At 41.4% G+C, this 24601-nt stretch overlaps 2 protein-coding genes and 2 long non-coding RNA genes across 8 annotated transcripts in view; 2 read left to right on the plus strand and 2 right to left on the minus strand.

Moving 5' to 3' along the window:
* Window positions 1-627: 627 nt before the first annotated feature.
* On the minus strand, window positions 628-1999 carry LOC106724300. The gene is made up of 2 exons (XR_001360058.1): window positions 1917-1999; window positions 628-1412 (listed from the first exon to the last, which is right to left on the minus strand). It is a non-coding gene; the product is annotated as an uncharacterized LOC106724300 (long non-coding RNA).
* A 73-nt stretch (window positions 2000-2072) lies between these two features.
* On the plus strand, window positions 2073-9598 carry EIF2B2 (eukaryotic translation initiation factor 2B, subunit 2 beta, 39kDa). Its single transcript, XM_005883576.2, has 8 exons — window positions 2073-2324; window positions 2444-2564; window positions 2707-2855; window positions 4455-4618; window positions 5263-5358; window positions 6351-6488; window positions 7712-7778; window positions 9023-9598. Exons 1-8 carry the CDS (start codon window positions 2162-2164, stop codon window positions 9178-9180), a joined length of 1056 nt encoding a protein of 351 aa, XP_005883638.2. The 5' UTR covers window positions 2073-2161; the 3' UTR covers window positions 9181-9598.
* A 3235-nt stretch (window positions 9599-12833) lies between these two features.
* On the plus strand, window positions 12834-16587 carry LOC106724298. The gene is made up of 2 exons (XR_001360056.1): window positions 12834-16206; window positions 16269-16587. It is a non-coding gene; the product is annotated as an uncharacterized LOC106724298 (long non-coding RNA).
* A 75-nt stretch (window positions 16588-16662) lies between these two features.
* MLH3 (mutL homolog 3) overlaps window positions 16663-24601 on the minus strand; it is a 30818-nt gene continuing 22879 nt past the window's right edge. For all 5 annotated transcript variants that reach the window (XM_005883580.2, XM_014531189.1, XM_005883579.2 and 2 more), the window contains 4 exons: window positions 21002-21025; window positions 20821-20899; window positions 18520-18671; window positions 16663-17058 (listed from right to left, as the gene is read on the minus strand). In XM_005883580.2, coding sequence (XP_005883642.1) covers window positions 16939-17058; window positions 18520-18671; window positions 20821-20899; window positions 21002-21025 — 375 coding nt within the window. In that variant the 3' untranslated portion in view covers window positions 16663-16938. The remainder of the gene's footprint in view (window positions 17059-18519; window positions 18672-20820; window positions 20900-21001; window positions 21026-24601) is intronic.

Below are 24601 nucleotides of genomic sequence, written 5' to 3' on the forward strand. Positions count from 1 at the left end.
TTATGTCTTTGGATTAGAAAAGGATTTTTAAAATAAAATACAAAAGACATTAATTATAATAAAATATTAACTATGAAAGACAAGATTGATACATTTGACCATATTAAAACCAAAGCAAAACAAAAAAACAAGCATAAACTGAGAGAAGATATTTATAAGACAAATAACTGAAAAAGAATAAAGAACTTCTATGAATATATTAAAAATATATATTTTTAAAGCCAAAAGAAAGTAGGCAAAACACATAAACATATTTCACACAGGAGAAAAACACTTGGCTGATAAACATGTGAAAAGGTAAACAACTCTTAGTAATTAGGAAAACAGATTAAGATCACAGTGAGACAGTCTTTTACATCCACATGATTCTCCAAAACTAAATAGTTGATAATATTAAGTGTTGGTAAGGATGTAGATCTGGAACTCTTTAAGGCCTGCCAGAGAGCGAGCGTACATTGATTTAACCACTTTGGAAGACTAGCACTATTTGTAAAGGTGAACATTCACATAGTTATGACTCATCTGTTCCACTGGGGAGATATGTGTATATGTGTGTGTGTGTGTGTGTATGCTTATATTCACCTACCCTTAAAAAAGATTGGAAACAACCCAAGCTAAATTCACTTATTAGTTCTAGTAGTTTATTTTTGTTATTGATTCTTTGGGATTTTCTATGTAGATGATGATGTCTTCTGTGAGCAAGGATAGTTTTCTTTCTTTTTTTCCCCACTCTGTATATTTTAAAAATTTTCCTTTCCTTATTGCAATGGCTAGGACTTTAAGTATGAGTTTAATAGAAATGGTGAGAGTAGACATTCTTGCCTTGTTCCTGATCTTAGGGAGAGAGCAGGTTTTCACATAAAGTATGTTGTTAGCTGTAGAATTTTGTAGATGCCCTTTATCAAGTTGAAGAAGTTCCCTTCTATTCCAAGTTTTGTGAGAACTGTTTTCTTCTTAAATTAAATGGCTGTTTAATTTTGTCAAATGTTTCTTGCATCAATTGATATGATCATGTGGTTCAACTTTTTAGATTGTTCATATGGTTTATTAAATGGATTGATTTTCAAATATTGAAACAGCTTTGCATTCTAGATTTTAATTCTCCTTGGCAATTATGTATTAATCTTTTCATGTATTGCTGGATTTGGTTTGCTAATAATTTGTTGCAGATCTTTGCATCTGCTGTTTATGAGGGATACTAGTCTGTGGTTTTCTTGAACTATCGTCTGATTTTGGTATTGATATATCTTTTTGGAAGGCAATTTGTCCATTTTAACAAGTCTTAAAAATGTATGTGCCCAAGGATTCCACTTCTAAGAATTTATCTTAAGGAAATAATCAGATGGCCCTGGGTTTAAATATAAATGCATTTCCTTACCAGCTGCTTACATTCAGTGGCTCTGTTTCCTAACCTGTAAAATAAGAATAAGAGGACATACCTCACAGAGTTGCATTAGATGAGACAATTCACACATACTGCCCAACATCTGTAAGCTTTAAGTAAATGGTAGCTCTTGGTATTGTATTATACTATACTGTCCAGCCTCTGTAGTCTGTCCAAATGGAAGGGCATCATTTTTGCTCCCACATTGGCTCCCACTTTGAATTTCCTTATTTTGGTGGGTATGGGTCTCCTCATTTCTGATCCCTCTTATATTAGGTGTGCTAGGCGTTGGGAATGCAAAGGCAAAAAAGATACGATCCCTGCCCGGGAAGCTGAATCTATTGGAGAGGCACAGGCGCAAACACGGCATTATAAAGGGGGGTCTGCCCACGGGCTGTGGGCCCTGGACGCGCATCTGAGCATCTGTATCAGGAGATGGGGCAGTCACCGGAGCCAGGGGATCAGGAAAGAAGGCCGCAGACTGTTCCCATAGCAACAGGACAGGCCACGCTCTGGAGGACTCTCGAATCACCTCTGTCGCGTCGGAGGGTCCAGCAAAGGCCAGTTGCGCTTCTCTGGTCCAGAGGCTTGCAGATCCTTGGCTGTAACAAAACGGAGCTCCGCGTCTCTGATTGGTTCAGACAGCTAGGGGCGTGGCCTGACGTGTACACAACTGGAGTTTCCTCGCGGAGCGGAAGCCGACCTGGTCCGTCCCGGAAGTGCAAACTCGGAGGTCGTGCAGGTGGGGATTCCGCGGTGTCGGCGGCTTCTTTCAAGATGCCAGGAACCGCGGACAAGGCCTCGGAGTTGTCCGAGAGGATAGAGAGTTTCGTGGAGGCCCTGAAGCGGGGCGGCGGGCGGCGCAGCTCCGAGGACATGGCTCGGGAGACGCTGGGGCTGCTGCGCCGGATCATCATGGACCACCGCTGGAGCAACGCAGGTAAGGCCGGCCTCGCTCCCCGGCGTCCCTCCCCGCTCTCCGTTCTCCATTCCCGGCGGGGAGTGGCCCAGGCCACCCCGAGCACTTGCTCTGCTCACCCTTCCTGCCTTGGACTCCAGGGGAGCTGATGGAGCTGATCCGCAGAGAGGGCCGGAGGATGACGGCCGCGCAGCCCTCGGAGACCACCGTGGGCAACATGGTGCGGAGAGTGCTCAGGATCATCCGGGAGGAGTACGGCAGGTCAGGCCCCGTCCTGGGCCCGGGCTTGGGTCCAGGGACGCTGTTGGCACGAGCCCCTGGGAGCCTTTATCGGAGCTGAACAGGTCTGGTTACACATCACACCGCCTTCTCACCTCCTTCTGTGCTCTTGGTGCCTCCGTAGACTCCACGGACGCAGCGACGAGAGCGACCAGCAGGAGTCCCTGCACAAACTCTTGACGTCCGGGGGCCTAAGCGAGGATTTCAGCTCTCCTTATGCCCAGCTCCAGTCCAACATCATTGAGGCGATTAATGAGCTGCTTGTGGAACTGGGTAAGAGTCCTGATCCCCAGGTGGGCGGGACAGGCTGCAGAAAAATGAGGGGACAACAGGAGGCCCTCGGAGTTGCTCATGGGCAGAGATGAGCGATAGCTAGTACTCTGGTTTCCAGAGGTTTCCCCTCCATCCTGATGAGCGGGGGTTGGAACAGGTGGTAGGACTAAGGTAAGCCACTCGACATTTCCTTCCAGACCAAGCCTTTGTAGGTTGCAAATCCACCGTGGCAGAGACTCCACTAGGACAGGGCTTTAATATTATTTTTGTTAATCCTCACCTGAGGATATTTTTTCCATTGATTTTTAGAGAGAGTGGAAGGGAGGGGGAGAGACAGAGTGAAAAACATCGAGATGAGAGAGACACATAAGGTAAGCCACTCCACATTTCCTTCCAGACCAAGCCTTTGTAGACTGCAAATCCACCGTGGCAGAGACTCCACTAGGACAGGGCTTTAATATTATTTTTGTTAATCCTCACCTGAGGATATTTTTTCCATTGATTTTTAGAGAGAGTGGAAGGGAGGGGGAGAGACAGAGTGAAAAACATCGAGATGAGAGAGACACATCGATTGGTTGGTTGCCTCCTGCATGGGGCACAAGCCTGCAACCGAGGTACGTGCCCTTGACAGGAATCGAACCCACAACCCTTCAGTCCTCAGGCCAGTGCTCTAACCACTGAGAAAAACCAGCCAGGACGCTTTATTTTCATTTTAAAGAAGATGAACTCTCTAAAACCATAGTTAGTAGACCCTCCATCACTAAACTTCCTCTTGATTTTTATACCCACTCAGACCACCTCCATTCCCCTTGTCTTTGTGAACCAGGAGACCTGCAGGTACTTACTACAATCAGAGTTCTTCAGGGGAGGAAGAAGCCGGGTCTGTCTGTGCGCTGAGCTGCTGCTTCCAAATTCCTCCCTTATTTTTCTTCTGTGGCCTCCCTCTCAGATGGAGGTGTTGTGGCCACCTTTGGGAGGATTTTTTTGAAGGGGAAGTTCGGTTTACCCCATGCTCAGTGCTCGCTGTAGGATTTCCCAGAATGGATCATTTCTTGCCTGAAGTCATTGTCTTCAAAATCATTTGTAAGGAAGCTGGTGTCGTGCCAGGGCAGGGCGCTAAGTTGATGATGAGGGGGCACTGCTGAAAAGGAGGGCAGGCTGAGAACTTGGGAGACAGAAGATCTCAGAGGAGCAGGGTTTTTAAGAAAATGTGACATTTCGCCCTAGCCGGTTTGGCTCACTGGATAGAGCGTCGGCCTGAGGACTGAAGGGTCCCAGGTTCGATTCCGGTCAAGGGCATGTACCTTGGTTGCGGGCACATCCCCAGTAGGGGGTGTGCAGGAGGCAGCTGATCTATGCTTCTCTCTCATCAATGTTTCTAACTCTCTATCCCTCTCCCTTCCTCTCTGTAAAAAATCAATAAAATATATTTAAAAAAAAAAAGAAAAGAAAATGTGACATTTCATAGTAAGTTTGTAAACCCCGTGTTACCAACATCAGCTAGGCGGGCAGTCTGTGTGATGGGCACACGTCCCCTTTGGTGCTCTGTCATGTCATGGCAGTTTCATATTTTCCTTGTAAAACTGGCTGTTTTTGCAGAAGGGACAACGGAGAACATTGCAGCCCAGGCTCTGGAGCACATCCACTCTAACGAGGTGATCATGACCATTGGCTTCTCCCGAACAGTAGAGGCCTTCCTCAAAGAGGCTGCGCGGAAGAGGAAATTCCATGTCATTGTGGCAGAATGTGCTCCTTTCTGTCAGGTAGGGGGGACTGCTGGAGTTGCTGAGAACAATGAAAACTGAGGAGAGAATCACGGAGTGATAGATGGGATCCATGCTAACTTTGAATTGATATACAAGACATTGAGAAGATCAGTAAAAGATTAAGGGCATTTTCAAGTTGTTCATTCTGTGAACATTCTTAAACATTGGTTTAAGAAAGTTGGGTGAACTGCTGGGTCCATCAAAAGATAAACATTGGTGTTTTTTTTAAGAATCAAAATTGAGTAAATTACCTTGAGGATGACCAAGTCTTAGTCCAACCTCACTCAATCCCTAGATAAATAATAGGTTTGAAGAAAGGAAATATATAAGGAGGCAGAATGTTGTAAAATAATGAGCCAGGAGCTCTCATCAGCGATGCCTGATTATGCAAGCAAGTAGTATTTCCAGTTTGGGCACTGCTGTGGAGTATTAAACATTTATTAGTTTTCTCTGGGCTTCCTTGCAGCTTACCAAAGAATACCTACTACAGGCACAAAAATGAGTTAGTTATATGCTGAAAATTGTGTGTTGGGTGTGCTCAGTATTACAAAACTCCCCAGATCCAGTTACCTTTGAGAGAGGTCTTTCACTCTCTCTCACTCTTTGTCCCAGCATCCATCAGCCTTTCTCTCCTACTGCAGGGTCACGAAATGGCAGTCAATTTGTCGAAAGCAGGTATTGAGACAACTGTCATGACTGATGCCGCCATTTTTGCTGTGATGTCAAGAGTCAATAAGGTGGGTATGTTTGGAGTTATGTTGAATTTATGAAGATTATACCTCTAAAATATTGATTTTTAGTTTCTTTTATAATATCCATGGGAAGAGGTTTTAGCACCTTTTTTAATATATATATATTTTTATTGATTTTATTTCAGAGATGAAGGGAGAGGGAGAGAGAGAGAAACATCAATGATGAGAGAGAATCATTGATTGGCTGCCTCCTGTACACTCCACACTGGGGACCGAGCCCGCAACCTGGGCACGTGTCCTGACTGGGAATCGAACTGTGACCTCCTGGATCATAGGTCGACGCTCAGCCACTGAGCCGAGGGCATTGAAAGTACATCCTTGAACCTTTTAACTCTATTAACTGAAATTTTTCCCTTTGTCTATATCATTGGTCCTCATTTGGAATAGCCTCTCTTTGGTTAAAGCATTGAAAGAATGAAGTGGGACTACTATAAGCAGGTCAGCTACTAGGGATCCAGTAGAAGGCTCCCCCTTTAAGCTCAGAGAGCTTGGCAGTGGTAGATGGAAAATAAGAAAGCTTCCCACTTCTCAGGAGGTGTGGCATATAGATTTTTAGAGACAAGGCTAAAAGTAGATATTGCAGTTTCCTGTTCTATACTTTGTTCACTTTTTCCTTGGGAACCCACTTTTAAGCTAGAACTGTGGTCCTAAGCCTAAATCCTTTTCTTTCTATTTTATGTGACCCCTCAGGAGGCCAAGACTCAGGCCTGAGCAGTTAGGCTGTTGTGCCCAGTGGCCCTGTTAAGGCTTTATCCTGGGATGGCTCACATTTTTTTATTTTATTTAATAGTTCTTTATTGTTGAAAGTATTACAGATGTCCCCCTTCTTCCCCCACTGACCCCCTCCAGCACCAGGCCCTCACCGCTCCATTGTCTGTGTCCATGGGCCATGCATACAAGGTTCTTGGTTGATTACCTCCCACCTACCCACCCTCCCCCGCCTTCCCTCCTGTCTCATTTTTCTTCCTGTCTTAAAGGTGATCATTGGCACGAAGACCATCCTGGCAAATGGTGCCCTGAGAGCTGTAACGGGAACTCATACTCTAGCATTGGCAGCAAAACACCATTCCACCCCACTCATCGTCTGTGCCCCTATGTTCAAGCTTTCCCCACAGGTATGTCTGTCTGCCTTGAACAGAGATAAGGAAGCCAAAGGGTAAGCTTGAACTCTGGGCCTTCAGCCTTCTCTAGGACTTTTCTTATCTGCATTGACTCAATGGATTAGATCCAGTGGAGGCTGGAAAAAGCTACATGAGTCTCGATCCAGGAAAAACAGTCGATATTTATAACCTGTCAGCTTTAAGAAGTCAAAATTGTAAGGTCAGGACGATACATAGTTGGGGAAGGCCCACTGTTTACATTGCCACCACTCCTCATCACCCTGACCACTTTTCAAAATGCCAAGCAAGTTAAAACTAGGAACATACAATTTGTTTTATTTGTCATAGTTCCAGGGACTGTCCTCTGAAGCCTGAATATGAGTTACTAACTGAAGAGTCATTTCATTAGTGATAAAAACTATTTGCTTTGAAAATGTCTATTTATAGGTCTCTATATTTTTAATTGAGGTATAATTCACATAACATGCAATTAACCATTTTAAAATGTTCAGTTCAGTGGCATTTATTACATTCACAGCATTGTGCACCTACCACTCTGTAGTTTCAAAACTTTTTCTACATCCGAGGAAAAAACTCTGTACCCATTAAGTAATCATTCCCTTTTCTCCCCTAGCCTCATCACCTAGTAATCACTGATCTGCTTTCTGTCTCTGTGGAGTTGCCTATTTTGTTTGTATGGAGTTTTTTGGGGGGGTTGTTTGTTTTAAAATACGTTTTTATTGATTTGAGAGAGAGAGAGGAATGGAGAGGGAGAGAGATCGGAACATTGATGAGAGAAAAACATCCATCGGCTGCTTCCTGCATACCCCCTACTGGGGATCAAGTCCGAAACCTATTGAACCAGTGACCTCTTGGTGCATGGGTTGACTCCAACTACTGAGCCAGGCCTATTTTGGATATTTTACATGAAAGGAATACAATAATGGCCCTTTCGCTTAGCATAATGATTTCTAAGTTCATCTGAGTTATAGCACAGTACTTGGTTTCTTTTTATGACTGAATAATATTCCAGTGTATGGACATACCACAATTTATCTGTTCATCTCTTGATTGACATTTGGGTTATTTCTGCCTTTTGGCTTTTGTGAATAATGTTGGTATTAACATATGTGTACACGTTTCTGTGTGAACATACATTTTTTTAATTTCTCTTGGGTATATACCTAGAAATAGAATTGCTGGGTCTTTTTTTTTTAATTTTTTTTTTTCTTTTCCAGTTCCCCAATGAAGAAGATTCATTTAATAAGTTTGTGGCTCCTGAAGAAGTTCTGCCCTTCACAGAAGGTAAAAAAGTGTGTGTGTGTGTGTGTGTGTGTGTGTGTGTGTGTGTGTATTTGGAATTTTGGTTTTGGTGGTCAATGGGATTTAATGCTATCAGGTTGTGCTTTTTATCATACTTATTGTAGGGACTGTTCTCTTGTTCTCTTCAGCACTTAGAGTGCCTGGAGACCTGGTCTAGTTTAGGTTCCTTTTGTTCTGACTAATCCATTTTAGGTGAGTTATTGGGGCTATGGTGGGTTGGATCACCCAGCAGTGACTGGGTTCGGCTTTGCATGTTGTTTGAGACACAGGCAACAACCCAGTGGGAAATGTACTTGTTTTCAGTTGCTGTCAGAAGTCATTTTGGTGATGTGGCTGCCAAAGGAAGCGGGCTCTGCAATGCTCTGACTTATACAACTTGCCTATAACTTGGATACCCTTTGTGTGTTGGGGCCCTTTCTCTGACTTCTGAGGCAGCAGCTGTGTTCGGTGAGCCTCATCAAGTTAACATGGCCTTAAACACCCTCTGGGAGCAGGGCATAGTATTTGGGGTGCTAATTCTTCTTGGAAGTTGAATAACTTCATCCACTTATTTAAATATTCATTCTTTCAGAAATATTTACATCTATTGAGCACCAACTATATACCTGGCACTATTCTAGGCACTAGGGACATAACAATGAACAATACAGGTAGGCCCTGCTCCCCACAGGGCTTACGTTCTGCTGCAGCAGATGGACAAGGAAATGTCAGGTCATGCGATGCTTTCGAGAAAAAAATGATGATGAGATGGAAAGTGGCTAGGAGACTACCTTAGATTGGAGAAGTGTCTTAATGAGATGACATTTCAGCTGAGTTCTGAATGCGTAGAGCCCCACGTGAAGGTCAAAGGGAGAGTTTTCCAGGCATTGGTGCAAAGGGACTGAGTTAGGTACATGCTTAGCCATTTGGGAAGAAAATGGCCATGTGGCTGGAGAGGAATGAGCAAGAAGTAGACTGGTATGATTTGTAATTAATGTAGTGTGGTGGGATCTTGAAGGTTGCAATCCCACGTTTGAATTCTTTTCTAAGGGCTAAAGAAAAGCATTGGATAGTTTTAAACAGGAAGTATCATGATCTGAAGTCATCTGTTCTGGTTTGCATTTGTCGCAGCTTCCCTTCCTTGGGGTAGCACGTATGACTGCATTATTGAGCCTAGAATCTATATGCTACTAAACCATTAGAGCAGGATCCTCAATTTTATCTTATAACCTGTGATTGCCTTTCAGGGGACATTCTGGAGAAAGTCAGCGTTCATTGCCCTGTGTTTGACTATGTTCCCCCAGAGCTCATTACCCTCTTTATCTCCAACATTGGTGGGAACGCACCTTCCTACATCTACCGCCTGATGAGTGAACTGTACCATCCTGATGATCATGTCCTATGACACCACTCGTCCTCAGCAGAAACTGCTTAGGGAAACACAGCCTGGAGACTTCAGTGCCACTGCTGAAATGCATTTTCCTTGTAATGGGGGAATGAACTGGAGTCAACCTAAAAAAACTGGATACCATTGCGTACCTTTCTAGTCATCCCATAACAAGGATGCACGTCAAGGAGTGTGTGTGTGTGTGTGTGTTTGCTTGCGTGTGTTTGCCTTTCAGGTCTTAACAGAGCAGCAGGGCTTAACCTATTGGTTTTGGAGCTTCTTAGTGACCTGGGGTGTCTGTTTCAGGAACTTAAACTTTCTGGTTCAGTGGTGTGTTAAACATAACACTGAACAGCTTGCTGGGATACAGGTTTTTGCTCAGAATGGCTACCACACCTTTTCGTAGGCTGTGCCAATAAAAGCTGCTCGGAGGTTCCTGACTTGGTTTATTTATTGTTCTGCTCTGATTGAACTGCCTGAAACAGCAGCAGCAGAGCCTTTTCGTGTTTCCATGGAGGGCTGTAATTAGGAACAGTCTAAAACAGAGAAGTACAAATGAAGTATTTACAGTTTCCTTTATAATTTACTGGAAATGGTCCCAAACAACTTGTTAGTAATCTAAGAGTGTGGTTCCAAAACCTCTCTGATCATTAGAACCATCTGGGAGCTTAAAAAAACAAACATTCTTGGGCTCCATCCCAGACCCACTACATCTGATCTCCAGGGAGGCACCTGGGAATCTGTTTAAAGCTCCCTAGAAAAGGACACCCTCATGTACTGTTAATAGGATTGTAAACTGGCACAATCTTTTCAAGGGCAGTTTTGAATCTGTACTTCTAGAATTATTTGTAAAGTGCACAAAGGTATAGCCGTGACTGTCTTATTTTAGCGGCTGTAATATCACAGCCTAAGGGTTTAGCAATAACACTTTGTATTCTGTTAGTTAAAAGCAAGAAAGGTTTTAAAATAATGACATAACATGGAAGATTATGCATCCACTGCATTAGAGGTTTCAAAAGGATGACTTGAGGGCAGTGTCTGGATTGAAGACATTTTGGCTGGTTTGCCCAGTATTTAATTTGAATTAGTTATCAAAACTTAAGTATCTGGAGATTGCACATTAAATAAATTTGATTTCTTGCTTCTTTTGAGAACTCAGAAGGTCTGGCGATTCTGAATCCACATTCCCAAGAGGCAACAGTTGGCGAGATTGGGTAGCTTCTCATTTCATTAGATGGAAAACCTCCAGTTTTCTGCAGTTCCTCCCTCCTCCATTTAACTTATTTATGTTATCTGCCTAACCTCTGTAAGGCATTTGATATGTGAGCCTTGTGTGGATGAATGGCATAGATTTGTAAGGAAGTCCATTTTATATTGTTAAAAACAAGCTGGGAAACAAATCAAGCTGCAGAGTAACATGCTTAATATGATCCTTCATTAAAACAAAACATGTATTTGCATAGGATAAAAGTCAGAATAACACCAAACACTGGCAAGCAGGAAGACATCTAATTTTTTTAGTACGCTTATATATTGTTTCCATATTTTATATGTACTACTTTAGTAATTACGTCTTTTAAAAAGTCTCCCCAGGTGATCTGTGTGTTTGGGAAGCAGAAGTCCAAGGCAGATTTGAGTGTGCAGGGAAACCCCCTGGAATGCTTGTCTCAGAGGCTGGCCTCCTTCCTCTAGGCGGTGGGGGGAGAGAGCAGCAGGAGTCTGCACGTTTAACAAGCACCCCACGGGACTTTAACAGGGGATTTGATAACCACACTTGGGTAAACACTGGCCAGAGGCACTCTACTCTTTTGATATCTACTTAGATCTTTGCCTTAGGCACTTGCCTTCCCTGAGGGAGGAAAAAAAGGCAAGATCTGGAGAGTCAGTCTAAAAGACTGACCTAAAAGTCCTATGACTCACAAGAGCCTGACTCACTCAGGCTTCAGTCTGTCAATTATTTCTCACAGCATCTAAGACCCCAGCTTTCTCAGTGAAGTGGTTTATAGCTGCCAATTACGAGCAATCGTCTTCTCTGAAGGCACTAATTCTAACAGCAATTCACTTGGATATAATTGTGTGGTCTGGAGTAAGAGCAGCAGTGAGTCAAGGAACTTAAATGTTTCTGGCTCCAAAAATGCTTTATGATACTTGTTCTTTGTGCGTCTTAGTCTCCCGGTTAAAATTAGCACCGACATCCTTCTCAGGCATAACTGGGATGGATGAAGGTTACAAGGGTAGAGGTTCTCTTTTTGGTCAGCTTTTCAGTGCCTAGAACATAACTGCATAAATGCATATTCTTTAGACTTCAAGTAAATCCCACAAAGCTATTTATATGTCTCATTTTTTTTCTCTTTTCCGCTCTCCCTCTTCCTATTTGAGGAAGAGTAAATATTGGAAAGGGAGACTGATCTGAACAAGGAGAAACGAGTTCCACATTGACTTACTCCCTGTCAGCCTTGGTGCCCACCTTACTCCCCACCTTTGCAGTCAGGACCCAGAAACTCATTGAAAAAACAAAAAACTGTTTTAGCTTAGAGAGAAATAATAGAGAGAGGATGCCATGCCTGTGAAAGGTTTCCTGACTATGCTAAATAAACCAAGTTAGATAACTTACTCAATACAGTTTGTAAAGACACTTTTTCCCACGGTTTGTATCTTCCAATTTGGGCGGAGGGCAGGAAAGGCACAATTCTTGGAACTCAAATAAGGAACAGAAATTCCTAATTTAGCCTCAAAAGAGAAGTCTCTGAAAAATACTCTACCAAGAAAAACTTAAGTGTAAAGTGATACCTCAAAGAAATAAATGCCAGTACCCATAGGATCATAAGTTTCACAGATGTGCTTCAAACCCATTTCTCAAAGCAATCTGTTGCATCAGTGTGTGGGTTAATGAAGGCTGCCAGTCACACGGTTTCGTCGTTGAGCTATATGGCTCTATATACCACATATGTAGAACTCAGTACAGCAGAACTGCTTTGCCATAAAGATGGGGCCAGATGGTGATGTAATTATTGTAAAGGCCCCATATTATCCACCTGTCCTCACAAAAACTCCCTCTGCAGACATGCACCTAGTTCACATAAAGGAGCTATTTTGAAATGTGCCTTGGAAGAGTTTTATATCTGGCCTGCTTGGCTTTGAATTATTCTTTCATTCACCAAACAGCTGTTCCAGGGTATTGTGCAATGGCTGAGCAATTATTACTAATAAAGAGCTATAGTCTAAACTTTCAGTCTTCACACCACTCACACAGTGGAGGGCAGCATTTGAGCCTAACCGCACTTGAAATAATGATTGCTTGATGTTTATATTAAACTAGAGACCCGGTACACAAAATTCATGCACGGGCTGGGGGTGGGGGGTGGGGAGCGTGTCCCTCAGCCTGGCCTGCGCCCTCTTGCAGTCTGGGAGCCCTCAGGGGATGTCTGACTGACGGCTTAGGCCTGCTTCCCCCCGCCCCCCCCCCCCCAAGGAGCGGGCCTAAACCGTCAGTCGGACATCCTTAGTGAGGCCAAGGAGGTGGGAGAGGCTCCCAGCACTGCAGCTGCACTTGCCAGCTATGAGCCGGGCTTCTGGCTGAGTGGCACTCCCCCTGTGGGAGCACACTGACCACCAGGGGGCAGCTCCTGAGTTGAGCGTCTGCCCCCTGGTGGTCAGTGCACATCATAGCGACTGGTCGTTCTGCCGGTCAGTTGATTTGCATATTACCCTTTTATTATATAGGATATTGTGTGGAAGAGAAGGAGCCTTTCAGTAGTGTTTTTTTCTTTTTTTCGGGCATGTTACATTTAGAATTAAGACCTGTCTAGAAAAAACTTTATTATTAAAGATTCCTGAAATTCATAATCTATATGTTAATTTCTGCAATTTACTACTAAAAAAGAGGTGATGAACTACCTTGAATAATGATAAACTAATAACAGTAGCTAATTCCAAACCACTTTTTTGTGGGAGCATCATTACTTGCTTTTGAAGGGAACAAGAGCACTTGTTTAGTTAGGCAAGTTGTGCGGGCAGAGTCAGGCCAAATCAAGCTTCTTCAGACTGCTACTTGAGTCACTAGCTTCCTGGCTCCATAGATTCCAATATGTAAGACACTCAGATTCCCACGGGCTTTGATGGGGCTGCCTGAACTTTATCAAATGTTTCTGAGTGCTCTATGACAAATGGGCATGCGCTGAAAATGACCCAAGGGTTTGAAAAATTCCAAGCCACAGGATAACCCCTTCTTTCTTTATACCCTCCACAATTTCTGATGCAATATATTTAGGAGGGACTCGGGAGTTATTGAAGGATGAATAAAGGAATTAATGGAGGGATAGAAGGAAGAGTTTATTTGGTACACATTATCCAGATTTTTGGTTTCCCAGACTTCTTTTCCTCTCTTCTGAGCTCATCTTTTTGCCATCTCACTGTTAACGAGCAACTTCAGCTCAGGAAGGGTGAAAATAGGACATACAGTGGCAAACATGCCAGTCAGTTCTCATTGTTAACCTGCTTTTGTAAAGAGTTTTGATGGAATGGGGTGGGACTTCAGGTGGGAGCAGGGAGAAAGTTCTTTGTGCCAGAAAATGCCATTCCCTTCTCTCAGATGTGCTGTTACCGGTGAAGCGTCAGCTGAGCTTGGCTGTCAGTGCTCTCTAGGAACTGACTGGCTGCATCTGTTCTCACTTGGCATGACTTCCTCAGCCCCCTACACATCTCTAGAACTTGGCCCCCTCCTTGGCCCTGTTCTTTCTGGTTGACTTGTTTTTTTCACTCTGTTAGACTCAGATCCCAGCTGTTCATTTGTTCTGACCCTTTGCCTTGCTCCGAAGTCTGATTGCTAAGACCTCTCCATTGTCAACTACTCATGGAGTTCCAGATGCCCGGCTATGTTCAAGACCTTGCCCTAGCCCTCTCCTCAGTCTCTCCCCTTCCTTTTAGCCTACACACTAAGCTTTCTGAGACCTCTCCTACTGCCAGCTATAGCCTCAATTCTGACAGATTCTTATCTCAATAATAAAGATACAGCTGGTAACTCAGTGATCCCTAAACCTAGAAGAAGTTACCATATTCTATCATCAGTTTCCTTGCCTTCCTCCCTGACTATAGCTACTTAGTTATGTACGTTTCTTAGTTATGTACCTTTATTTCTCAATAAAAATTTGAAGGATATTACCAACAAAAGGAACTCTCAAGAACAACTTCCCTGCCCATCTCATCTCTCAGGTTTTACTCTGAAGTTAATGAAGCCTCCACAACCAAGAATCTAATAAAAATGAACTAAGTTTCAAACTGATAAATCACTAATAAATTAAAAATACATAGAGCAGCATATGGAGGTAATAATGGGAAGGAGTGTGTAATGTAAAGTCACACAGACCTGGGTCTGGATTCTGGTTCTCTTAGGTAGGTCCTCAGCAAACTAGTTAACATCTCTGAGCCTCAGTCGTCTCACTGTAAAAGAGAGATACTAGCTTCCTAAGAGGACTGTATACATGGTAGCTATTGTTATTGGAGCTAGAAAACTTGGATACCACTCTCAGCTTTACTTACTAGCTGTGTGATCTTAGACAATATCACTTAATATTTTTCAGCTTTAACCCCTTCTGTAAAATGGGGAGAATAATACCACCTTATTTCATAGGTTACCAGGAAATTCAAATACTGGTAAGATAGGAAAGGTATATGAAAATTATTTTGTAAATCTTAATGATGAAAAAGATGTTGCAATGAGAATTTCCATTTTTGTATTTCCTGACCAGCCTGCTCAAATTGGCCTTTGTATCAATGGAATTATTTTCCATTGATGAATTGGAAAATTTAAATGTATCTTTTCTCTTATGGCACCTGAGTTAAAAACAAACCAGAACAGAACCCTAATAGGCAATAATCAAAGTAATGTTAGACATTTTTGGCTAATAGGTTGGTTTTATGCTGATGCATGCTACTGAGTTTATAAATTATTAAAATAGGATAATTATCTCTTACACTGATTGATCCAGGCTAGAGAAATTGGTTACATAATTTATGGAGAACTTTTTCGAATCCTCTCTTAATTTCCAGAAATCAGTGGTTTGGGATTATAGTAAAACCTTTTGAAATTGCACCCCATCATCCTTATATAAGAGGTATTGTAACATTTTTTTAAATCCCACACATTGGTCTGATATGGAAAGATTTCAAAACTCCCAGGACAGTTGGCCTCCATGTAGCTCTGGAGAGTGGAGACAGAGGTCCAGAGGCCAGGGCACCCCGCTGGGCCTGGAGGCAGAGCCCCTGACAGCCTTGCAAATCCCCCTGAAAGCACCCTCCTTTCTAAGGTCATCTCTCCCCGCTATGAAACTGTCTATGGGTATTTAGAAGAATAAAGACCATTTCTAGACAGTGGTGCCTATTCTTCAGAGTTCCAATTATGTAATTCTACAAGGATCCCCTTGAAAACCAGTGAAGGCTTTCCGTGAGCCTTCTCTGAAGCACACACTAATGAATGCAATACTTCATTGCTCCTGTAAGATTCACTGCAGGCTATTGGCAAACAAGCTTTTCTTCCATGAGCACTAGTTTGTTTCCTGTACTTAAAAAGGAGGAAAATAATTCCACTGATACAAAGGCCAATTTGAGCAGGCTGGTCAGGAAATAAAAAAGTGGAAATTTTCATTGCAACATCTTTTTCATTGTATAACATCCCAGTTGCAATAAACATTGCCAGCTGTTTCTTCTGCCTTTTTCCCCTGCTATAGGACTTTAGTCTATTGAGTCTTAGTAACCAGAAATCAAGTCATCTAAATAGGTGGGGGAAATACAAGTGGCATAACAAGCATTTGCAGAAAAATCCCAAATGAAATTATGAGGCAATTAGATACACATACTGTAATAAAACCAAGATATAATTTGAAAGGGACCAAAAGAACCCTGACTCCTGAAAAAATGTAGAGAACACATCTGGTTAGGTTGAAAGAATAAATGCTGCATTTAGATATGAAAATTGCTTTCACATAGAGATACTTTATAAAGTACAAAAAATATTTTTAAAAAGCTCATAGTACTTTCATCATTTTAGTGCTCTGGAATATGAACAACATCACTCTGAATTTTTAAAGTGATAGTAAAACAAAGTTTAGTGCTCTGGAATATGAACATCACTCTGAATTTTTAAAGTGATAGTAAAACAAAAAATGAAGAAAAGAACTTTAATTTCTCTATTTTATCCTTGTCCTTATTTCTCTTATCAATAGTTTTTAATCCCTAAAATAATCTAACTATAGGTGTGATGGAATACTGCAAGAGCAGTTTTGTTGAGGGTAGAGAAACTCTAAGTCTGAGATTTAGAATGTAAAGCAGCAGCAGAGGGAAGTGAAGGGAGGGGAAAGCGAGAGCACGGGCCTGGGCAGTCTAGGAGGGGGGACTTGATTCCTGGGAGTTCAGCATTAGGTAAATTAACATCAATGCAAATTATGAGGCTGGAAAAAATTGCAAACCAAACAAAAACCCACATCCCAAGAAAACCATAAAGTAACCAATCAATCATTAAATTTTATCCTTAAATAAGTTACAAAAAGTAGATATTATAGGGCAGACTCCTGTGTCCATGGATGCAAATGAAGTGTCTTTAGGCTTGAATTCCATCTGACTACTCAACTAGAGGGATCATCTGCTCAAGGAAGACTGACATGTTGCTCGGGTGCACTGGGCTGCTTCCGTCAAGACTGCTGGTACAGCTGTTTATGCTCTCTGTTCAGAGGCAGATAGTTAGCATCCCTTTTGGCTCCTTATAGATCAATAATTCTGTTCTCATAGTGGCTCACAAGGAGGCATGGATACCTGCAGGCTTTGCCTTGTATCACATTCTTCTTTTCCAAAGAGACGCCAGGCCTGGGCCATTTTGCGCAGTTTTGCAAGATTGGGCTTAATCTATGGGAAGAAAGAAAGTAATTCCAATTACCAGTAGGAAAAGCCAAGTAGCATATAAGTATTTCCTAATTATCGCTATTCAAATGTGTTTAGATTTCTAATTTCTGGGTTCAGAAGAGAGTATAGATTTCCTAAGATAAGTGGGACTGGAAACTTTTAAATCTAGATCCCCATCTCTTCAGGAATAAGGACAAAACTTTTTTTCATTTTTTTCACTGTCATGTAAAGCAAAAAGGGTTTTTGGTTTTTCTTGTAATATGTTTTTATTGATTTCCGAGAGGAAGGGAGAGGGAGGGAGAGATAGAAACATTAATGATAAGAGAGAGTCATCAATTGGCTGTCTCCTGCACGCCCCATCCTGGGGATCAAGCCCACACCTGGGCATGTGCCTTCACCAGGAATCAAATTGTGACCTCAACTCATAGGTTGACACTCAGCCACTGAGCCACCCCGGCCAGGCAAAAAAAAAGTTTTTAATAGAGTAAAATATACTGGATTGTTGAGAAAACATCAATACCTGAAAACTCCATACAAGAAAAGACTTTATAGCCCTTAGCAGGAAAGGTAAGCAAAATAAAAGATTTAGGCCCCAGCCAAGTGGCGCAGTTGGTTGGAGCGTCATCCCCCATATGCCAAAAGGTTTCAGATCCAATTCCCAGTCAGTCACATACCTAGGTTGTGAGTTCGACCCCTGGTGCCTACAGGAGGTAACTGATTGATGTCTCTCTCTCATCGATGTCTCTCTCTCTCCCTCTCCATTCCTCTCTCTCTAAAATCAATAAAAACATATCCTCGGGTGAGGATTTAAAAAAACATATAAATAATATTTTGGAAAGCAGCAACATGGATATTCCTATCATACTCTCGTGTTCTGTTTCATTTAAGATTGCAACAAGGACAGGAAAAGTTCTTTAATTTAATCACTGTGCCTTTATTGTATTATCGACATCATTGTTCCTGGGCTGCTGAGTAATCAGGGCCGAAGCTTGATGTGGAAATCTAAGCTTGCTTCCCCTGGCCTGATGATGCGCAAATCATAACTCTAGAGGTCCTTGGAGGTAGCTACCATTTCCAACAAGTGCCACCAAGCAACTGGCTGTTTAGGTTCCATTTGCCAGCAGTGAATTTGCTGTTTCCACCAACTTTCTGTAACCCCTGAACTTCTGCATCTTATCAAATCTAGAGCCAGTAGGCAACAGATGTCCAGAATACACCAGTTTGTACATGTGTTAAACTTAAAAAATACACAGGCATTGTGTGTATAATCTGACAGTTCCACCTAAGCTCCATTTTGAATTTGAGCTAGAAGCTGAAATGGTGAGACTTTACATAAACTTCCAATGTGTAATTTTCAAAAATCTCCTGTTTTGGGAAGGATTAAGACATTACATTTGGATAATAGCATCTGAAAAAGGAAAAGCAGATAAACTTTGCTTCCTCTTCTGTTTGTCATCACTGTACCTGTTTTTCCTGCTCCAAGTGGTCTATGTCAGCCAACGGCAGCATAGACGGTCTCCCATGAGCACACTGGAATGGCAGCTGGCACCAGGACAGGGCTTCAATAAGGCGATAGCTCTCCTCTAAGCTCAGGCCATCATTAAACTTAATGGCCCCTAAACGAAAGACAGAAACAAGAAGGTTATGGTGTATACGGTGGGAAACCAATGCTGACCCTGGGTCAGAGCCAAGTATCTGGGAAAAGTAAAATGTTTCTGAGGCCCTCTCATGTGACTTTAATACTGCTTGAAACTCAGGCCTCAGGACTGACCTCTCTCAGCTTTTCCTTATGGTGCCTTTGTCTTTCTAATCCTTGTTGGAGGCATTCCTTAACTTGTTAGGCTTTTCTTTCAGAGTTTTTCTCAAAGAGGTAAGAGCAATATTTTTGCCTACTTCTTATATGTTTATGAAATCAAGGTCATCTTTTGCCCATAGCCAATCTAGCACCAAGATCTCTGATTGTTTTCTACAATGTCCATTTCATTTGCTTCTTTTTTTATTTCCATAATACTCTTAATCTAAACGCATATTGTTAGAACTGCCTTTATGCATACATTAACTTAATCAATAAAAATTTATAAGTATATACTTTGTATTAGGAGCTATGCCACACAGTGAATGAGAAAAGGGTCTTCACCCTTATGAAGTTTATGATCTAATGGGTCTAAGAGGTGAGACAAACATTAAATAAGTAATTACACAATAACTTAAATGATAAATTATATTTGTAAAATACATATTTATATATAAATATATAAAATACATTTTATATTATAGACTTAAATTATAAATTATAAGTTTTGTAAAATGTAGGGTATGAAAGAATATGTAATAGAAAAACCCAGTTTAGGAGGTCAGGGAAGGCTTCCCTGGCAAAATGATATTTAATCTGAGACCTTAAGTTTAGAAAGACAAGAAGGAATTGGAAAGGCATTTCAGATGGAGGAAAGGGCAAATGCGGAGGTGCAGAAACCTAAGAACTAGGCCAAGGAAGAGACTAGACTGTAAAGGGCAAGGTGGAGAGTGAGATGAAATGAGGCAGGGGCCAGATCATGAAGCCCCCAGCAAGACATGGTGAGGAATAAAATTTTTATCTTAACAGCAATGAATAGTCTTGACACCTTTTAGTTAGAAGAATGACATGCTCAAAGGGACGTTTCAAAAAGATTCCTCTGGGTGCTGAGGGAAAAGTAGCTTGAAGCAGAGACAGAACGGATGTGGGGAGACTAAGTAAGAGGACTCGAGTGGCAAGAACGAGGGAGGTGGCAGTGGAAACAGATCATGTCAGACAGATTTAAGCTACATTCTGAAGGTAGAGATGGTGAAATTTGGTGATGGTGTACATTTGAGGAGTAAAGACAGGATAAAAGGAGTTTAGGATATTTACAGGAGACAAATTAATGAGTGGCTGGTTACTTAGCTAGAAAAGACAGGAAGTGAAGAGAAGATTGATGGAGAGAGATCAGAGGAGAGTGTTAGTTAACTGGAGACCCCTTTGTGGTCAAATGACAGTTGCAGGGGATTCTGTAGCTGTCAGGACCCCTAACGTAAGTTCCTCCGACACCACCACTATATATATATGGCTAATATGCAAAGTGTCCCCTCGGAGTTCGACCGGGAGACCGGAAGTTCAATCGCTTGCTATGACGTGTGCTGACCACCAGGGGGCGGCTTGGAAGAAGGAAGCCCCAGCCAGCAGCCAGAAGGCCCTGATCGCCAGCCAGGCCTAGGGACCCTACCCATGCATGAAATTTTGTGCACCAGGCCTCTAGTTTTATCATATTATCCTACTCAAGAACCCTTGATGATTCTAATGCCTTCTGTATAAAATCTAAAGGTTTTGTTGTGACCTTTTAGGCTTCTTTCTTACCAATCTAATTTGTTGATACTCTTTGCTGTGCCTCATATAACTAATTTGTGCCTCTGGTCTGCACAGGCTATTTCCTCCCCCTGCAGTAAACTTTCCCTTCTATCATGAATCCATGTCCCTCAGCTCATTCAAAACTTGACTCAAAATGTATCTCCTCTAGGAGTTACTCTTCCACGCATATAAGTCAGGCTGCATTATGGTAAAATCTGTGTGTTGGTATTTTGCTTTGTAAACATAGTTTTCTAGTGTTCATTTTGAGTGTGTTCAGTTTCTTGACCTGAATTGTGCCCACCCAGAGGCGAGTAGTAAATGTGCCTCCCACTTCTTTCATACGTGCTGTACCCCCGCCAGTGTTCAGCATGCAGAGGTGCTTGTCGCTGTTTGTTAGGTCTTACCATGGCAGGCTTGAGATGCCAACACCTTCTGGACCGTCAGTGGCAATGTCCCTTGGATGCCTCCTGTGGTCTGGAGCAGCTAATGCATAAACACATGCTTTATTAATGGGAAAGGAAATGGGACAGTAGTGCCTTTTGGGTGGTGCCCTTGTGTGAAACCCCAAAGAAGAGAAAAGTTTACCTCCACTTGTTCTCGAATAAATTCCTACAAAGAAAAAAGGAAAACAGGCATTAATTTACTGTTACATTATACTTGCCCTTTGATAGTTCACAAAATATCCCAATTTTCTTCTTTAAAATATGCCTCCTGAAGGAGAGTTCCAGCAATACAGCACTTAGGTGCAAATAATTTATTTATTGTAAGGCACTTTAAATATGCAATACCAAGACAACTGACTAGAACTCTTATTGGATAGAGAATATATTAGCTACTGAAAGTTCCTCCAGAGACAGCTCATCCACTCATGAGGTTATGTAACTGGTGAGAGTAGCCTTGATGATTCAACTGATTCTAAATAGCAGGGAGGCATCTCACTAAGAGGCTGTCTGTTTGTATTCATAATCTCAACCAGAACAAGTGTTATATTACACAGAAACTGAATAAATATACAAGGATCATCCACACAACTGTGCACTCAGTATAACACTTGCTTAGATATCACAAACATAAGCAGTTACGTTAGTTCCCATGGGCTTTTTTTTTTTTTTATACAATTCCCCTCAGGTCAAAAATCGTATTTTCTGAGGAATCTTGTTGAGAAGTTTCTCCTCACTAGTATATATCTGTCCCAAGGGCAGCCTTTTTAATAGTTATATCCCTGAAGATGTTAATATTTACAAAAGGACTTTAAAGAAATTTAAAGCAGACACTAGTTCATACTACCACTTTGTTTAACTTCTGGAAGTAACTGTTTTGAGATACGGCACATATAATATTTCATTATAAAAAAACACAGGATTTCTTTACTCCTAGAAATGGCAATGTATAAATAGCTTCCTAAGATTACAACATGGTAGATTTTCTTTTTAGACCAGACTCAAAAAATTCTCTCCCCATCCCATGTACACTCTAGTCCAAAATGCTTATAAATGAGCAAAGTTATAAACAGCTAGGTTGTAAATACTATGCATTTTTTTAAAAGCCACCTATTTTTCCAAACAAATCTAAACAGAAAGATGTCTCATAATACCTGACCCCACTAACAAGGCTTAGTGTGGATACAGATAAAACCTAACTTCTTTGTTATTCTCTCTTGTGCCTGTATATCTGGGACTTGTAAAACAACAGTTTGTGAGCCTGGTGAGGTGGAGATAGATCTTATTGTCTGTTTATTTCATAATTCAATCATTCAATTGATGCTAGATAATTTATATATTAAAACGGCTCATTCATCAGGCTAGAGGATAGAACTTTATAGAAAGATGTATTAGTGATCGTTCAACTGCAAGGGTCCAAGTAGCTACCTTTTCTTTAAGACACCAAAACTATTCCAGCTTCTTCCAGCATCAACAGAATCTCTCCTGATCAGCCTGACTTAACATAATCAAGATTTTCTGAAACCATAAGCTTTGTTTCAATCCGAAATAAACTCCTTACCAACAGTCTTTGAAGTCACTTTACAGAAAAGTTTTTATTGTAATTTTCTGGTTAAATACTTAGAGATTGAATAACAAAAGATTCTAACAGATCCTATCTTTTGGATTTAAGACAATTTGGAGGAGGAGCCTTGGAAAAATAAGCTATGTTGGGAGAAAAGAGCGATGCTGAAAACAAAGCAAAGGTTGTCTGATCAAAGGGCAGTTTTGGAAAGGGTAAAATCAACGTAATCCAAAAGCTCTCTTCTGTATGCAGCCAAAGTTCTTGAAAGAGTAGTATAGTTAGTTCCACTCCCCCTCCCTTCACTCACTCCCTGACCCACAGCAATCTGTCTTCTGTCCCACCCGACTCCCAGGAAATGATTCTACAAGGCAACCAATGTCCTCACGACTGCCAAATCCAACTTGCTATTGTTAACCATTTCCTTCTTGCTTAAAACTTTCCTTCGCTTGGGCACTATTACTTTTGCCCAATTTTCCTCCTCCCTCGCTGACCAAATATATTCAATGATCCTTTACAGTTTCTTCTTTTGGGCAGTAGCTTTCCAGACCTTTGCTAAAACATTTGCTGAATGTTCCGCACTTTGCTCTTTTCTCTTTTTATTCTTCATACTTCCCCTGGACAATCTCACTTCCTTTAGACCAGTGGTTCTCAACCTTCCTAATGCCGTGACCCTTTAATACAGTTCCTCATGTTGTGGTGACCCCCAACCATAATATTATTTTCTTTTTTTTTAATTCTTTATTAGTTAAGGAATTACAAATGTGTCCTCATTTCCCCCCCCCCTTTGGTTGATCTCTTCCCCTTACCCCCACCCTCCCCTACTTTCTCTCTGGGGATTAATAGTCTGATTGCTGTTTCTCTGTCTTTGGATCTGTCCCTGTTCATCAGTCTTTGTTGTTCTCTATATTCCACAAATGAGTGAAATCATGTGGTATTCATAATATTATTTTCGTTGCTACTTCATAACTGTAATTTTGCTGTTATGAATCGTAATGAAATATTTGATATGCAGGATGTATTTTCATTGTTACAAATTGAACATAATTAAAGCATAGTGATTAATCACAAAACAATATGTAATTATATGTGTGTTTTCCGATGGTCTTAGGCGACCCCTGTGAAAGGGTCGTTTGACCCCCAAAGGGGTGGCGACCCACAGGTTGAGAACCACTGCTTTAGACCCTTTACCAGCTTCTGATATTATCAAAATATATATATACTGTTAACTTCCAAATAGAGATGGGTAGCCCAGACTTCTTTCCCAAGGGCTAGGTCTGTAAGTCTGCCTATCTACTGGACATCCCCATTTGAAGACATTCAGTGTATCTACTAGTAAACCTAGACTTAGATTCTAACTCCCCAGACAGATATACTAGTACTCCTCCTCCTCTATTTCCTTTTTCTGGCAATGGCACCACCCTCCTTCCAGTCATCTGAGTTAGAACCCTCAGAATCATTACTTATCTGTTCTTTTATATTCTATTGCTTACTAGGTCCTCTGGATTCTACCTTCCAAATTATGTTCCTCCTCTGCATTATCACTGCTACTGACTTAGTCCAATCTTCATCCTCTCCTATTTGAACCAGTGCAATAACCTCTTAGCTGCTCTGCCTACCTCAAATCTTTCCCATATCAGCCTATCTCACAATTTATCCACTAAGTATATTTTCTAATTTTTATTTTTATATATTAATAAAGTAATTCAGATTTCTAGAAAAATGGTACACTAAGTTGATGTGGATTTGCCTGTGCTCCAAACAGAAAGTGCTAGAGATGAAGGAGTAAGAACCATAATGAATAAAATGGGATACCATGAAAAAAGAACTGATAGATTTAAGAACCAAAATTTTGGAAATAAAAAACAGTGATTGAAATTTTAAAAAACTCAGTGGACAAGTTAAACATCTAATTAAACAGTAGGTGAAAAGAGAATTTAGTTCACTGGAAGATGAGGAAATTTCCCAGACTACATCACAGAGAGATAAAGCAATGGGAAGTATGAAAGAAAAGTTAAAAGACATGAAAAAGAGAAAGATAAGGTCAAGTAGACATCTCACAGGATTTCTCAGAGACAAGAAATGAGGGAGAAGCAATGTTTGAAATTATAATAAGTGTACATTTTCCATAGTGAAGAAGTATGATGAATCTCAAGAAGGAAATGAAAATAAATTCATTTTCAA

This window comes from Myotis brandtii, unplaced genomic scaffold (genome assembly GCF_000412655.1).
Source record: "Myotis brandtii unplaced genomic scaffold, ASM41265v1 scaffold793, whole genome shotgun sequence".
NCBI classification, from domain to species: domain Eukaryota; kingdom Metazoa; phylum Chordata; class Mammalia; order Chiroptera; family Vespertilionidae; genus Myotis; species Myotis brandtii.